At 52.1% G+C, this 17,507-nt stretch overlaps 1 protein-coding gene across 1 annotated transcript in view; it reads right to left on the bottom strand.

The window, feature by feature from the left end:
* The window catches only part of ADAMTS2 (ADAM metallopeptidase with thrombospondin type 1 motif 2), a 229,405-nt gene that overhangs the window by 55,921 nt on the left and 155,977 nt on the right, over positions 1-17,507 (bottom strand). The window contains exon 5 of the mRNA XM_029941147.1: positions 14,344-14,427. Within this exon, the coding sequence (XP_029797007.1) occupies positions 14,344-14,427 (84 nt within the window). The remainder of the gene's footprint in view (positions 1-14,343; positions 14,428-17,507) is intronic.

The raw sequence follows: 17,507 nt of genomic DNA on the forward strand, positions 1-17,507 counted from the left end.
GTTGTGGACTGTAGCAAAGCAAGGGGTCCATACACGGTGGACAGGGTGGCAATATTCAGCTCCCCGTGTGCAGGAGCTCCCCAGAGCTGCTACATTGGATTTCTCGGGGCCAATCTGTAAATCTGAATTTTACAAAGTAAGCTTAGCTCACACAGTAAATGTTGGCTCAAATTAACATGAATTATGTGGACAAACAAAACACATCCCCCAGGTCACCAGGTTGAAAGCACTGGAGTAGAGGCCCTCAGGCAGACAGCCCCTTCCAACACGTCCTTCTGGGCTGGACCCGACACTGGCAAGCGCCTCCTTCCCCCAGAAATTCCTACGGTTCGGCCCAGGCTCCCAGCCCCTCTGGCAGCCAGAGTGATTTCTTCGCTGCGGCAGGATAATTTATTGAAATATTGATTTGCGTTTTGTTCTTGCCTTGTGTTTGCCCATTTCAAGAAGGCAGCCTGCCACTCGCGTTCTCCAGCCCCGTGGGGATTTGTGCTGCAGGGTCCAGAGCAGGGGTTGTCTGGGACCCTCCCTTTGGCTTTTGGGTTCCGAGGAGACACCCCGAGGAGGGGGGGCAGAGAGAAGGGCTGGGAAGGGCTGCACCAGGACGCAATCGTCCTGGGGGAGGCGGATCTCAGAATCCAGGGGCCGTGTGCTGGGCCCTGGGAGCCTGCAGCCCAGACGGGACTCAGAGATGGGGGAGAAGGGTGATGGCAGCATTTGGGCACCCAAGAAGCACATCCTATTTCTCTGCCCATGTCCCAACCTTCTCAAGGTTCTGGCCCATTTAAGATGGGCACAAAAGAACCTAGGACTGGGATCCTCATCCTTACTGGGTCTGGAGCATTCAGGGGGGTGTGGGTACCTGGGGCCAGACTGCGACCTGATACCGACCCCCGCACTGTGGCAGGCGCAGGGCCTCTGGGTCGTTGAGGAGGGAGGGATGGTGTGGAAAGGAGCTGGTGCTATCTCAGCAGAGTCAGGGTCACAGGGGGCAGGAGATGAGGAAGAGAGGGGTGGGGGCTGGCAGGTGGGGGAGGAGGAGGTTTCTGGTTTCGGTGAAAGGTGGCCAGGGAGCGCACAGGGGAGGCTTGAGGAGAGAGCTGTGAGCTCAGAGTCCGCGGTGCCTGGGGATGTGGTCGAGGGACTGCTTGTTTGGTAGGGGCTTGGCGTCTAGCTTTGGGGAGCTCTCCTGTGTATCTGGGTGCAGCCCCTGGGGGATCAGCTCAAATGCTCTGCCCACTCCTGACAAAGGCTGGCCCAGAGACCCAAATAAGGCCAGAGGGGCAGAGGCTCAAAAGGCCTGGACACAGGCAGAAGCAGGTTTTCCTGGAGAAACACTGGAAGTAAGCTCCCAGGAGCACCTGCTCCCTGCACCCCCTAGCTTCAGCCTTTCCTCCACCTGCTCGTCCCACAGCCTGAGCGACTCCTGACAAAGTCATCCAAGTAGAGGGCCCAGGAGAGGGGTCTGAGCCAGCCCAGGTGGGTCACGTGGGCTCTGGTGGTCCCTCTTGCGCAACCCACCCCCATCTCTGCCATCCAGCCACATCCACGCAGACCTCTGATGGGCCTCACTCTCCGAAGCACCACCAGCCGCCCTGTTACCATGGACCACAGAGCCCCTGAGCTGTGGCCCTCCTCCAAGCGAAGAGAGGAGGAAACATGTATTTCTTCCATTTGTATCCCCTTCCAAAGTACCAAAGAGAGGCACAGGGTTGCCTGTTTCAATTAAGGAAGATTCTCACAGCTATGTTCCAGCCAGCCCTCAAGGCACCTGCTCTTCTCAGCTGCCTGCTCCTCTCTGTGCAGGTTTCAATCGAAAAACCGTTTGTACAATTCTCCCATTCCCACCTGTGCTGGATGGGGACCAGCCGTGAGCCCTGCTAGGGGGAGACCGCAGCAACAGCTGAGGACGTCACAGATGGGACGGTCCTCCCCCGGAGGACACCAGCGGTACAGAGCGAGTGGCAGCGGAGTGGTGGTCAAGCCGTCTGCATTGTGGAAGGGGCATCTCTGCACCCCCAGGCTGGGTGTAGCTCCAGGTTCACAGGGATCATCTAATTTAAGCTGTACGATTGCGCTAAGATATATTTTTCGGAGGTGGAATCACATCAGAGACAATAGAAGTAAACATCCCCAAATCCTGCTACCAAGAAGTGTCTGTGGGTCTGGAAGCCCTGCTGCAATCAGAAGTGTTTTCTATTCCCGGGCGGTGAGGAGTAGGAGACGGAAAGGGAAGGCGGGGGGAGCCCAGACGTGGCCACCAGGTGGCGCTGCTGCCACAAGGACGGCCTTGAGTGCGCGCCGCCTACCTCCCCCCCACCGTCTGTAGCTGGGGCTGCAGCTCTGAGCCCAGGCAGGCACAGGGCAGAGGGGGACTTTGAAGGCCAGAGACAACCTCTGCGGTCCCACCCTAAATACGCCAATTAAGACCCGTTCAAAAGTTCTGTTCCAGTCATTGCTCTCTGACATTTCCATTGTTTGCCCTTGAATGAGCTGAATTATTTATGCTCTTGCCTCCTTCAGTCAAGAACACAGGAGGGAAACTGGACCAGTAGCCTGGAGGCTGGTCTCCTAGGAATCATAGCCCCATGGGGTGGCTATACAGGTGCCGCCACATGTCAGAGAGCCCCACAGACCCCAAACCCACCCAGCAGCTCACCAGGGCACGAGCAGGTGACAGGTGGGGCTCACCTGGACAGTATGAGAGTCCTGGGGTAGGATACCTGCTCATCTCTCATCTGCAGAATGGGTACAACAGTACAGAGCCCGGAGGACAGGGGCTTCCGTCAGTGATGATCAGCATCTACAGAGGCCTTGTCCTTGTTGCTGCGGTGGCAGTGATGATAAAGATGAAGGTAGGATGCCAGTCCCTTGGGGAGCCAGCCCGCCTTTAGGGGCTGCCTGTGGCCTCGTGTTCTGGGGTATCTGGCTTCAACCCACCAAAGCCTTCCCAACTGCCCCGGACAGCATGCCCAGGACCTAGACCTGCAGAAGGGCAGGTGAACAGACCTTGACCTTGGCACTGTTGACACTGTCAAACACTTCTCTGTTGCAGAGGCTGTGGTGTACGCTGTAGGCTTGAACATGAACAGCATCCCAGCTTCTACCTGCTAGATGCCACGGGCATCCCGCTGGGGGATGGCAAACTGCCCTCCGTGGGGGACTGGGGTCATGGGGGAGAAGCTGAGGAGAGCTCGGGGCAAGGAACCGGGGGCTTGCACTCTCCCACTAGTGCCCTAACATCATGGCCTCCTCAGAGCAAAGCAGGCCGCCAGCCTCCTGGAGCCAGCATCCTTACTGTCAGGTGGGGGTGACGATGCGACTCTCCCATGCATGTGCCTTGAGGGCACAGTGACCCAGGAGTCACCCAAGGAGCTTCAGCCAGGGCCTGACCCCAAGGGGGTACTGCAGGGGGCAACTGGCACAAACACCCTGTTACCGCTGCCCTGTTGCTAGTATGTGCTCATCTTACGGGGGACACTGAGGCTCAGTGACGTCAAATCACTTGCTGCAGGTCCCACAAGGATCGCCAGGGCCAGAATTAACAGAACATCTTCTGAAGCTGGGAATCGCCTCCCGCACAGCTTCGGGGTGTGAGGTGGTGCACAGTACTCAGAGCCCATCGTGACCAACAGGCATCTCAGACTCGCAACAGGCCTGAGTCCAGAAGGCGAGCCCTTGATTTCTCTGCCAGGGGCTCCCATATCATTAAGACATACTCCAGACGTCTGGGAAGCTATTTCCAGAGAAAGCCAACTTGCCAGCATGGGATTCTTAGCAGAACCTTCCCAGGCTCGGCCATGGCAGGCCCCCCGAGGGGAAGGGTGCGGCCCAGGAGGGAACCAGGATGATGGGGGTCAACCACCATTAGGTTGGGGAATAGGACCCAGACTCTGAGGAGACTGGGGACTGTCCCCAAGGTGCTCCAAATCCCCGATGCCACCCCTCACACCCATAAGGCAGTTGAGGTCTAGCACAGGTGATGCCCATGGACGTCAGAGTCAGAATGCCGTAGACCCTTGCCCTCCAACGCTGAAAAATTCCTATGTGCGCTCTGCGCTTGTTCTTGCCTTGGTCTCTCAATACAAGATACCTTATGTTCCTCTCTGATTGTCCCCAAGTCTCTGATTTCCATCATCCGAGGAAATATTTAAAATGAGAACAGTTCTGTAGCTCTGGTGCCTTCTCAAAACAGTCAATTGAAAAGCCAGTTGCTATGCAACCCTCAAGTGTTGCCGCTGTTCTGCTCCCTGGCTGATGGCATATTGTATAAAATAAGATAATCTCTTTTCTTCTGTCTTTCTTCCTTTCTTTTTTATTTATTTTTTTAAGAAATGGAGAAAAAATTTTTGTTTTAGGAAAAACTTGAGATAACTCAGAAGCTTCTCATAAGCCGGAAGACAAACAACATGTCACTCGTGTAAGTGCTACCGATTTTATCCCCTCTGGAGCCTGGTGGGGACCCGGGGACAGGCTCCGGGGAGCTGGTCTGCTTCCATCACGATTTGGAATGAATAGCGGGATCGGAGTACCTGGACCACTTTCTGCCCCAAGTCTGGCTGCCCCTGCGAAGAGAACCCCCAGATCTTGGGGACACAGCTCAGTCCCCTCTCCTCACAGGAGTCCTGGCTACAGTCATCATGGTTTCATGATGCTTAAATCCTCCTGGGAATGGGGGACTCCCTCCTTGACAGGGACACATGAGTTCCTTAAAGAGCAGCTCATCAGAATTCGTCTGCACTGCGGGCCAAGCCCCGTCTCTAAGCCTGTCCGGCATCTCCTCCAACAAACAGCCCACTCCCTCCGACAGGAGCGCTGGGCCTCTTGTTCCTCGGGCCCTGCCGGGCGGTGCCTGGCCACTCCATCCGGGGCCGCCTCCCTGCTCTAGCTCCTTCAAGGTGCTCCCCACCCCGAAACGACCTTGTGTACCTGTGACTTCACGGGGAGCTCACGCTCCATTCATGTGACCTGCGCCTAAGACGCTTCTTGCAGAGACCTGCAAACAGGGCCCTGCTCCCGGTGGCTGTGCAAAGTGGGGTCTGTGACACACGCTGTAAACCGTCCACAATGAGACCAGTGCCAAAAAGGGAAACCTGTCCAGTAATTTGATGGTGTGGTTTTACGAGAATGGAATTTAAGAAACAAAGGCTGGGCTGGTATTTCTGAATATCTTGGTTTTGTCCCATTTTCCTTTTCTAAAATTCCTTTTAAATGTATTTTCCAGGAGGACTGGTCAGCATGGACCCTCGGGGCTGAGGTGATCTGCGTGTCCGGCTCAGCAACCTCGGCCCTGAAGCTGCTCTACACAGATGGTCGTTTTCCTGCGTTGTTGGGTCGCCCCGGGCCGGTGGTTCGTTGCTCCTGAGTCCTGTGGCCGATGACCGTGCTCACTTAAATCAGCCAGGGCCCAGAGCTAAGCACACTGCCCATCCTTGGGCTCCAAACCGTGGTGCCCCGGGCAGCACACCCCGTTCCAGCAACCCCAGACCAAGTCCCTTCCCATCAGGGTATCTGGGCAGCACCAGCAGTGCCCTCCTGACCCGACTGAGCCCCTACCAGGACGTCTGCCATGTGTCCTCCCTCAGGAGACCGAGAGCCACACCCCGGAAGCCCTCACACCGCAGCAACCTGCCCAAGGAGGACTGAGCATCAGTCAGGCCCCATAACCTTCTAGAAGCTCCCAGGACACACCGGCCCTGCAGGCCATGGCCCTTCCCAGAGACCTCCCCCACAGCCCCAGGGGCCCGACCTGGGCTTCTGGGGAAAGGTAGGGTGGAGCAGAAGGTAGGCAGAGCGGGAGGTGAGCTTGGCTACAGGAGATGGGACAGCCCAGCTGGATCCCCCGGGGACCAGCATTGGGGCAGGGAGCATGCTGCCCCTCTGGGCCATCCTGGGGGGACAGGGGACGGGCAGTCCCCCACAGCCTGTGGTGACCTCTATCCTGGCCCCTCTGACACTATTGGCTGCTGATCCCCGGCTGGGGTCAGTGGGCACTCTCTGGGTTTAGCTCTGAAAGCGTGCATCCTACACCAGATTCTAGATTCTCCCTTCCAATTCCTAAACTCCTTCCCAGCAGGAAGCCACGGGGGCTAGGGTCCCCCTGTGTCCCTCCTGGTTCCTGCTGTACCAGTCCTGGCGTCCCCGAAGCTGCCCTGCTGCCCAGGTGAGCTCCAGCCATGCACCTTGCTGGTCGTGGCCGCCAGGCAGCCGCAGCCTGCCCACCTCCCTACACGTCCCTGGGAAGAGCCTGACAGTGGGGCTCACGCCCACTCCCCTTGCTCCCCACTCTCCTCTGGGAGACTCGGGGTGGGGGGTACACACATGGCCCTGCCATGAGGGAGGTGCCCGTATTCCTAGGGGATATGGCCTCACCTGCTGGTAAGGTGGCAGCCTGCATTCTAGCCCAGATGGTTTGCTCAGAGGGTCCCTAACCATGGAACCAGCAGAGCCCCTGGGCCCACCCACAGGACAGGTAAGATGGGACCCTGAGGGCGGAACCCCTCCCCTCCCCTCCCCAACTGCCCCCAAGCCTCCACGGAGCTGAGGTGCCAAGCGAAAGCAGAAAGTCCTTTCAATGTCCTCCCACAAACCATGAATAAAATGTCAGACATGTCAGAGCCCTAGGGCATGCCACCGGGGACCCTACTCGGGTGGATTCAGCTCAACAGGATTACTTGGATTCTACTGTTTTTAAGTGCTTTTTAAAAAATGTAAACTATCTATTCATAATTTAAAAATGCACTATTTTGTTTATAAAAGAAACATACTTATCATGATAAATTAGGAAAACTCAGTGAAATACAAAGAAGAAAGTAAATATCCATGGCCTACCACCCAGAGAGAAATATTAGTCCCCTTTGATGTATTCTTTCCAGCCCCTTCTGTGCAGACATTTGTACACAAAAAATAATATCATACCATAAATTGGGGCGCCTGCGTGGCTCAGTTGGTTAAGCATCTGACTCTTGATTTTGGCTCAGGTCATGATCTCATGGTTCATGAGATGAAGCCCCACACTGGGCTCCGCGTCCACAGCTCAGAGCCTGCTTGGGATTTTCTCTCTCTCTCTCTGCCCCTCTCCCCTGCTCTCTCTTGCTCTCTCTCAAAATAAATAGAAAACATTAAAAAAAAAAACTTTAAAAAACCATATGGTAAGCTATGTTCTGTTTTCAAAATGCAAACAAAGTTAATTTTATGCTGAAACTATTCCCCAGTGCTCTTTAACATGCTTTAAAAGTGGGGTTTATGGACACCTAGGTGACTCAGTCAGCTAAGCGTCTGACTTCAGCTCAGGTCATGATCTCACAGTTTGCAGGTTCAAGCCCCGCGTTGGGCTCTGTGCTGACAGCTCAGAGCCTGGAGCCTGCTTCAGATTCTGTGTCTCCCTCTCCCTCTCTCTCTGCCCTTCCCTGACCATGCTCTACCTTTCTCTCAAAAATAAATAAACATTAAAAAATTTTTAAAAATAAAGTGGGATCTATCATCAGCCTACTGTTCTAGCACAGACATATTAGAGTTTATTTAACTGGACCCCTGCTAGTGGACAGTTAAGATTTTTCCCAGCTGTTTACACTTAGAAATAAGGCCACAGCCTTTGTCTTCTTCCTGAAACTTTGTCCACAGCTCTGATAACTGCTTTGGGACAGAGTCATAGAAATGAACAAAGGTGGGCAAACGTGAAGAACCTTTTTAAGGGCAGTGGTGAGTACTGTCACATTTCCTTCTAGAAACGTGTACGCATTTAGACTCAGACCAGAAAAGGGCATGTCACCCACCCAGACCAGCAGTTAATTCCTTCTTTCTAATCTGAGCTCAGGCGATCCTTTAAAAATGGTAAATTTCAGGATGCCTGAGTGGCACGGTCAGTTGAGCATCTGACTCTTGGTTTCAACTCAGGTCAGGATCTCACGGTTCATGGGGTCGAGCCCCGAATCAGGCTCTGTGCTGGCAGTACAGAGCCTGCTTGGGATCCTCTCTCTCTCCCTCTCTCTCTGCCCCTCCCCTGATCATGTTCTCTCTCTTTCTCTCTCTCAAAATAAATAAATAAATAAACAAACAAACTTAAAAAAAGAAAAATGGCAGATTGTATTCTTTAATGTGATTAATAGTACGGTTAAATATTTTTCCTTCTTTTTTTTTTTTTGACCATTTGTTTTTTCTGTTCACATTCTGTGAACTGCTTATCCCCACTCTCAGTTCTGTTTCTCCTCTGATTTGTAAGCGCTCTTTAGGATATCACTGCCACATTGCCAGTGTTTTACACGCTTGTGCTTTGTCGTGTAATTGTATCTGGACCGAAGTGTTATATTTTAAGTGTTCAAATACATTCATCTTCCCGTTTACAATTCCTTCTATTGTACTTACCATTAGGGAGCCCTTGACAACCAATATTTTCTTCTTGATTTTTGTGGTTCAAATGGTTGAATGTTTTATTGGCCTGCATTTATCATATGTAATATTTAATTTACTATACATAAAATTTATATTTGTCATATATTTACTTATAACCCTTAATAACCATTTCATTTACATTTATCACATGTTAAGTTAAATTTATGGAGTGTTTTCAGAGCTACATAGTTTATTCAATTGATCTGTCAATGCTTACGCAAATACAGTATGATTTTAATTATTTTCACCTTATAAGATGTTTGAAGTAAATCTCTCTTTATTTGCTTAGCTTTTGAGGCTTTCCCAGTCAGCCTTTTCGTTTTTAATGTTTATTTATTTTGAGAGAGAGGGAGAGAATCCCATGTTGTGGGGCTCGATCCCATGAACCGTGAGATCATGACCTGAACTGACATCAAGTAGGACACTCAATCGACTGAACCACCCAGGTGCCTCTCCTAGCCAGTCTTTTCTGGCTTCTAAGGCTTCTAGATGAATCTTAGAATCATTTCACCAAATTTCCAATTATTAATTTGTGAAAAACCAATATCTCTACTGTACCCAGTCTTCCTATAGGAACGGCATAGGTCTCTGCCTTTATTTTATTTCTTTCCTATCATTAACAATGTGCAATTTTGGGGGCATCTCGGTGGCTCAGTTGGTTAAGCCTCCGACTTTGGCTCAGGTCATGATCTCACAGTTCACGGGTCGCAGCCCTGCATTGGGCTCTCTGCACCGACAGGGCAGAGCCTGCTTGGGATTCTCTCTCTCTCTCCCCCTCTCTCTGTCCCTCCTCTGCTTGCACTCACTCTCTTTCTCTCTCTCAAATAAACTTTAAAAACAAAACGATGTGCAACTTACTTCCTGTAGGTCCTGTATGTATCTTATTAGGATTGGCCCAGATATTTTATATTTTTGGTTATTTTTGTAAACGGAACTTTTCTCTCCCTATTACACCTACTACTAGGCATTGTGGGTTAGCGCAAAACTCAGTGATCATCTTTATAGAATTATCTTCTCATTGGCCGTGTCACTAAACTTCTTTAATTAACCCTAAAGCTTTACAAAAGATCCTTTTGGGTTTTCCAGGCACATAATCATCAGCAAACAATGAACATTTCATCTGTTCTTTTCCGATATTGGCTCCACGTCCTAAGACATTATCTAGAATTTCCAGAACCTCGGTGACAAAGCCACCTTCTGGTTATCACTTTCAGTCACTGCCTCAATGAGGGCAGCATTTCCCAAAGTGAGTTCTGTGGAATGTTGACCACACGAGGAAAAGGGCTCCACTGAGAGTCAGCTTCGAGAAACTATGGGTACAGATCTGCCTCTGTGATTCCCAGCACACATTTCCGTCGTGAAGTCTCCGACAAATTCTTTGACAAGCTTTTCCTCCCAGACTCACTGGACCTCCGGGCTCCTCTCTCTCCCTGTGTAAACGTCTAGGAGAATTAGCTATGCGGTACACTTGCAGGGACATGTGCTTCTTTTCTCCACCTTTAAATAAAATTTTGGTTGTCATGTTACCATCTGTTACTAGTTGTCACAGAGTTTTGAATACCGGGCGGTGCTCTCGGCTCTAGGCCGCAGATCGTGTCCTGGCCCTGCTGGTGCCTCGGCGTCAGGGGCCCCTGGGGGCTCTTTCTCAGGGGCCCCCACCCGGCATACTTCCCTGCGTACCCCGCAGCTCATGCCTTCGCCAGCAATGCTCATGTCCTCTCTCCAAGCCCCAGGCCCCCATGCCGGCCTCTCCCTGCCATCTCTGTTGGGGTGGCACGAGGCACCGCAAACTCAACCCATCTCTCCTGAACTCATTGCCTTTCCCCCCCTGACACCCGATTCTCCTCCTGTGTTTGTCCACCTGAGCAGTCCGCATCATCATGCGCCTGGCTGCCCCACTTAGCACCCATGCCTCCGGATTTGGCTTCCGACGGTTCTCTTCCATCTGCCATCTTTACCCCAGCCCGTGGCCGTGGCCTCAGTGCCGCCCACTGCCACCCCCCTTCAGTGGCGCCCACGCCCTCCTACCCCAGGCTCCCACCCCCCGTGCTGCACACAGCAGTCCAGGGATCCTCTTGGAAATGCAAATCAGATCCTGGAAACACCCCCCTGCTGGTTCTCCTCCCTTTTATACTCCCTTCCAGTTGGTTGGCCTGACATCATGAGGGCTGCCTACCCCAACTTTCCGCCCCAGCTCCCATGTCCCTGACCCCCATCATCATTGTTTCTGCTCTAGAAGCTCTTGCGATCAGGGACCACGTCGGTGGCCCAGCCCAGAGCCCAGCACACAGAAACCCTTCAAAACCTACGGGTCTGATTACGAGTTTTTGTCATTCGGAAAAACGGATGTGATGAATTATATGAACAGACTTCCTGATGTTCGGAGATGGCCTTATTCTCAGGATAAACCCTATCCTATCATGCTGGGAATCTCTTTTTCTGCATTATTGAATTAAGCCTCAGGATTTTTTATGCCTATATTTAGAAGGAAGACAGGTCTGCACGGCGTCTTAGACATGCTACCTCTGGCAGCTTTGAGTATAGGAATCACACTGGCTATAAAAATAAATTGGGCGGATGTCAGAATTTATATATATATATATATGTGTATATATATATATATATATATATATATATATATATATATGCTCTGAAGTGATTTCTATGGTGTTGAATTACCCTTGCTAATAATTCCTTAGAAATGAATAAGAATGCACTGGCAAAAATAGATAATCTGACTCTCCATTTAGAGTTAGTTTTCAGAGAACTCTGAAAGTGCTGGAGAACTTGAGTTCCTGCCATGGTTATGGGACTTATTATGGTGTTTTCTAACATATTTTGGAGTCGGCTTTGAAACATTCTCCTTTCCCAGAAAACCCCTGGCTTCCCAGGTCCTCCTCGTGTCTGACCCAGAGATCCTCAACAGTTCACCTTCAGATTCTGACACTTCTGCAAATGTCGGAATGTTGGTCACACAGTCTGTCTACTGGCCAGCAGCCGTGAAGGGAAAGACAAGAACAATAGGAGAAATGGCGTGGGGTGGGGACAATTTAGCACAGAGCCCGCCGGGGCATAGTTAAAATAAACGAAGCTTTGCTTCCTTGAGCAATGAACACATTTCAGGCCAAATTGAAAGCCAAAGTTTTGCCACCACCAGGAATCAATTCACGGCGCACAATTTCCGAATTCTTCTTTTGAACAAATATGGGGGCAACCAGAGTGGATGGCAAGCTGCCACCTGGTGCCCAGACCAATCTGTGGCCCTCCAACTCTTTCTATCTCCATGCCCTTGGCCAACCTGAAGTGTCCTATTTCCTCTCTCCAGCAATAGACGAAAGGGGTGGGGGACCTAACTGTGTCCACACCTCACGCCAGTCCCTGAAGGATGCTGGCCGGAGGGCCCCGGGCGGGAATGGATGGGCTGGAGGGAGCTGGTCTGGAGAAGGAGAGAAATGGGGAGCAGGGGGCGGGGTATGTGGATAGTTACTCCACTGGGGACAGGGGAAAGTCGCCTGGGCCATTCCAAAGACCCCTGCCTGTGAATGGAGGCTGGGACTGGATCTCTGGGCGAGGGTCTGCCCTCAGTTTCCCTTCCCAGGAAGTGCTCCACCCCAAACTTGGATACAGGGCTAGAGAGCCTCCCTAAGCCCTCCGACAGCTGGTCCCTCTCACCTGCTAGCCATCCAGAGGGAGGGGGGATGGGAAAGGACCCGAATTGGGGGTCTTCCAGCAGCTTCTAGTGTGGGAACTGCCCCCAACTCCCTCTCTTCTGCCCGGATAAGCATTCTCGTGTAATTTACGTTGTGCACGAGCTTTCTAATCTTTGAGTCTGTGCTTCTTCTCTCTCTCTCTCTCTCTCTCTTTTTAGATTTGTATGCCGGAGACTTGTGTTCACCAAAGTTCTCTTCTTGATTGGTTCTATTATTTCTATTCCCTAATTTTTTTAAGCTTTGCTTTTCCAAAACTAGCTCCTTAGTTTTATTCTCCTTTGGTTTTTCATTTGAGGTTCTTATGGACCTTTGTTCTAACATTACCAAGTTCAGTGTGGGGTTCACATGTATTCGTTCTCTCTTGTGTAATCTTGGGAAGCACCTGAGAATTTGCCTCTAAATACAGCTTTGGCCACACCCTGTGGGTTTTGATCCGTAGTACTATCACTTTCATTAATTTTCCCAGCTTTAATAGTCTTCCCAGCAGGTTGTTTTTTAAATTTTCAAAGAGACTGAACTTTTTATTTCAGTTTATATCTCCCTTCCTTCCACCCCCATTTTAGGGCACCGAGTCAGAAAAGACAGCCCAGTTTTTGCTGTATAAAATTCCCTGGAATTTTCTTTACAACCTAGAGTACTTTTGTAATTTTCAAGTGTTCTAAGATTCCTTGAAAAGGAGTCACATATTTCTGTAGGACAAAGAAAAAGAATGATGGAACTACTAATTTAACTTTATACATTATTATTATATTATTTGAAACTTCTGTGCCTTTTAAAATGTAATCTGTTAAAGGTCTTAAAAAGAGAATGAAAGACTCCCACGGTTAGGTTTGTGCCAATTTCTGCCTTGTTCTGACCGTCTGCTTTGATCTATCTTCCGTTCTCCCAGGGGTGCATGAGAGAACATAACTGGGGTTCTTCCTGTGGCCGTTTCTGCTTCAGAGGGACACGCTTCCTGGGGTAAAGAGACTAGGCTCAAGATCCACTATTCCTGGAATTCATCCGGCCACACGAGCCCCCCGTTGTCATTTTTTATACCATGGACCTTGTAAGTTGTGTGCAGTTTGATTTTACTTTTGGAGACGAAGACTCTTTGTCTTTGAGCACAGTGCCTAATTACCATGTCTGACGATTGATTTTTGTACATATTGAGTGAAGTCAGATGACGGAATGGAGAATTTGGCTACCACGGTGAGAAGCCCAGCTCCCCAAGGAGCCAAGTGACTCTGGCTCCTCACCCAGCACACCAGCAAGCCACTTTAAGCCTCAGTGTTCTTATCTGTGAAATGGGGATCATGATACATCTGCCTCCCCTTCTGCCCTTGGCTTCAGTGAGTTAATATGGGTAAAGTGCTTCTCAGCTGCCCCGCATGGGGCTCCTTCCTTCCTCACCATCTTTCCTTTCTCTGCATCCTCTTACCTTTCTGTCTCAGGTCTCAGGTCACTGACAGTGAGGCTTTCAGCCCCAGATGCACAGACCCCCACACGCTGCTAGGAAAGACAGCTCCGAGCTTGACAGCAAGAGGAGGTAGGGAAGGCACGAGAGCCCAGTGAGGGCAGAAGCCACACAGCGTAAGTTAGAGGAGAACATGGGTGGAGGAGGTGGGAGGGAGGCAAGGGGAGGGAGAAGTGACCTTATGTTTCTGATGCTTTGATGCTGGGGGCCATGCTGACCCTCCTGGGGTTAGCCAGTTCTCAGAGATGACCAACAACTCATGCTTTTCAAATGCAAACCAACCAGTTCAGAGCCCATACCCCCAGTCACCTCCTTCATCGGGCTCTCACCGCCCTGCCCGCGTCACCCAGGGCAGGTACTAGCCACCGACGGCCCAGAGCCGGCAGGAATTATTCACGATGGCCAGTCCTGTACCTGCTTACTCTGCCACACCGCATCCTTCCTGGGGAAACAGCAGCGCCCCCCCACCCCCCGTCCCTCCGCCTCCTGACCCGCCCTGGTGCCACCTGGTGGCCCTGGCTGGGTGATGAACCGACTTTTCCATGGCAGTCACCTCCTGATTATTGGTTGCCCCTCCCCACCTGAATAATAACAAAACCTGCATTGTAAAATCAGGGGTGAGGCACAAGGGGACTGGGAACATGGGGGTGGCTCATGAGTTTCTTGTCTCTTCCAAGTCCCACGAGGCAGCCGGGGACAGGCACCGAAATTCTGTCTTTCCGAGGAGGCCTGCGCCTCCCTGGGGGACCCTGTTCCTCCCACGGAGACTGGGGGTGGGGGGGGGCTCACCTTCCCGTAGCTCAGCAGGATTATCCGCACCAACACGACGTTGATGTGGGCCCCCAGGGACTCGTCGTGATAGATTTCATTGACCTGAAAGACAACCAAGGAGGCATCAGCAGGAGCCACAGGCCCGAGGACCACCCACAGCTGATAAGGTAGCGCCCCGGGGAGGCCCTGTCAATCCACCTGCACTGTGCCGTGCCCTCCTCAAACAAGGATGACCGTCCCCATCTCACAAAGCTAACCGGCAAGAAGCCATATTTGTCACCACCGCTAACTTGAATTGCCTAACGCCTCCCCATGAGGTCACGGGGCAGGGGAGCAGAGTGTGCACCCCTAAATGTGGGTCAAACTAGATTTTTTTAGTCCACAGTGAGACGACAGCTCTAAAAGACAGTGTTTTTAATTTTTTAAAAAATTTTTAATGGTTTTTATTTATTTTTGAGAGACAGAGAGAGACAGTGCAAGCAGGGGAGGGTCAGAGAGAGAGGGAGACACAGAATCCAAAGCAGGCTCCAGGCTCTGAGCTAGCTGTCAGCACAGAGCCCGCCCCATGCGGGGCCTGAACCCACAAACTGTGAGATCATGACCTGAGCTTAAGTCGGATGCTTAGCCGACTGAGCCACCCAGGTGCCCCTAAAAGCCAGTTTTTAAGAGAGAAAGGGGTTTTTGTCTCCAAAGTATTGTTTTATCTCACAGGCAAAGCCTGGCCAGTTTGGCTCACGGATTTTGACAGTAAGTCACGGTGTGGAAGACAAGAAGGCGGTTACATGGGGAGGTCCGGCTGCAGCTGGAGGGGACAGCAGGGAGGAAAGGGGGAGAGGAAGACCAGGAGGAATGGCTAGGCTTCATTTTGCTCCTTCCACCCCTGGCCCCCAGCGCACGTGTCATGAGGCAAGGCGGTGGGGGAGGGGGGGACAGGGCAGAAAGTATAAAAATAGCCCCGATATTTCGGAAGAAGCCAAAAGTAGAGAGGGCTTGATTGTGCTGTCCGGGACCTGGGAAGGGACAGGTCCATATGGAGAGGGGTGGCTTCAGAGAGAGCCCAGGGGGTGCTGGGGAGGAGGGCAGACCTGTGGCCACGGCAGAGAAAATAAACCCTGACCAACTCCAACCGCAGGGGCTCGGCCTGGAGGGTCGCTGCCCAGGGCAGAGCACGCTGGGGCAGATGTGTGCAGGTGCAGGGTGGCCAAGCCCTGCACCACCCCTGTCTCGAGGAAGGAGGGACAGGAGGTGAACAGACCTGGTGTGGGCTGAATCGTGTCCCCTCACGTTCCTAACCCCCAACATAATGCCATTTGGAGGTGGGCCTTTGAGAGGCAATTAGGGTTGGCTCATGTCACGAGAGTGGGGTTCCTATGATGAGCTTAGTATCTCTCTAGGAAGAGACACCAGAGCTCTCTCTCTGTGTCTCTCTCGATCTCCACCCCCCTCACCCTTCCTCACGACCGTGTGAGGACATGGCAAGACAGAGGCCCTTGGCAAGCCAGGAAGAGAACCCTCACGAAGAGCCAAATTGGCTGACACCTTGATCTCGGATTTCCAGCCTCCAGAACTATGAGAAATTAATGTGAAATTAATTAATGTGACTTGGCCTGTGGTATGTCACGGGAGCAGCCTGAGCTGAGACAGGCCCAGAGTCAGCCTGCGCTCTGACCTGACTCTCCCCTAAAGCCTCCGTCTCTCATGGGCCGGGTCACACCCTTCTGTCCTGGAGTGAGGCTGGCATCAAATATAAGAACTAAAAAAAGCTGCCTTTTCCCTCACGTTTCAGCTTTGGTCCATCCTGCCAAGTGTATAACCCCCCACTCCCCCCCACCCCCAGCCCAGCAATGAGCCCCTGACAGATTTGCAATGGGCCTTCTCAAGCTCAGCCGCCCTGGCCTTCATGGGGCCTGCCACCCACTGGGGTCCAGAGTTGCCTGGCCTTGGACTCTCCTTCTCCACGGACCTCGGCAGGTACCCAGTAGACCCAGGAGAAAGCTACGGGCCCCATTGCATGCCAAGAACCATGTAAACATTTGAAATTCAGCAGTGAACCAGCGTGGAGCTGGCCTTTTGGCAGAAACAGCTTTACCACCATGACAATGGAGAAAGACCCTGAGAGATAGGCAGAGAACCTTGAGGACATATTAATGGTGAACCTGCCCTGGTGAGGACTGGTGGGCCCCCTAAGATGTGACATTTCATCTCAGAGATAAGGAATGAGAAGGAGTTAGCTCAGTAAGGCAGCAATAGTGCTCCGGGCAAAGAAAGTAGCACATGTAAATGTCCTGGGGTCAGAGGCAGTGAAGTGTGTTCTAAGAACTGGGCCAGGGGGAGAGGGCCCCTGAGGCCAGACGATACAGGCATTCAGGTAGTGAGGATTCTAATTCTATTCAAAGAGCAATGGAGGCTACGGAGCCCTGGGAGACATATGATGACCTGCATTCTACAAAGATTACTCTGGCTCCTTTACGGAATGGAGATGGAAGTGCCCACTACAGTAGTGGGGGTGTCAGTGTGGGGCTCGGATTTGGAGATGAGTGGAGAGAAGGAGCAGATTTGAGGGGTGACGTGGACTAGAAATGGGGGACACCCTGGGGCCTGCTCAGCCTTGTTGGCAGACAGAGGCAGTTCACCTTTGCTCTGCCTGGAGTCAGGAAGGAAAGATGCCCCGGGCTCGTCTCTCAGCACCTCGCCAAGAAGTGAGGGGCTGGAGACACCCTGAAAGTGCCTCTCCGGGGCCCATGCTCTAATTGCACTTCTCAGAGCTGGCCTAGGGGCGCACCCCAAGGGGACCCCCCCCCCCCCCCCCCCCCCCAGTGCACGGTGAGGCTGTGAGCCTGTAGTGTTACAATCTTTGCAAAGACAGGAAACCTGCCTTGATATTCAGAAGGGATTCGGGGCTGAGTTCACAGAATTATCTAGATCATGTTTTGCTCCCATCAGCCCTTGGGGGCCAGAATGAGAGGTGGTCCCACCTGAGCACAGGGTAGGCTGAGGCTCTGAGTGAGGGTGTGCTTGCCAGTCCCACAGGGAGGGAGACTCAGGGCTGATCCCTAGATCTTGCCCATCAGGGCCCAGCATCCTGCTCCCCTGGCCCCTGCCACTGTGCCCAAAGGTAGCCACTTGCATCTCGGGTGAGGAGCCCCGTGTCTTTGGATACTGAGCAGACCTGACCCTGACTC

The sequence above is a fragment of the Suricata suricatta genome, chromosome 6 (genome assembly GCF_006229205.1).
Source record: "Suricata suricatta isolate VVHF042 chromosome 6, meerkat_22Aug2017_6uvM2_HiC, whole genome shotgun sequence".
NCBI classification, from domain to species: domain Eukaryota; kingdom Metazoa; phylum Chordata; class Mammalia; order Carnivora; family Herpestidae; genus Suricata; species Suricata suricatta.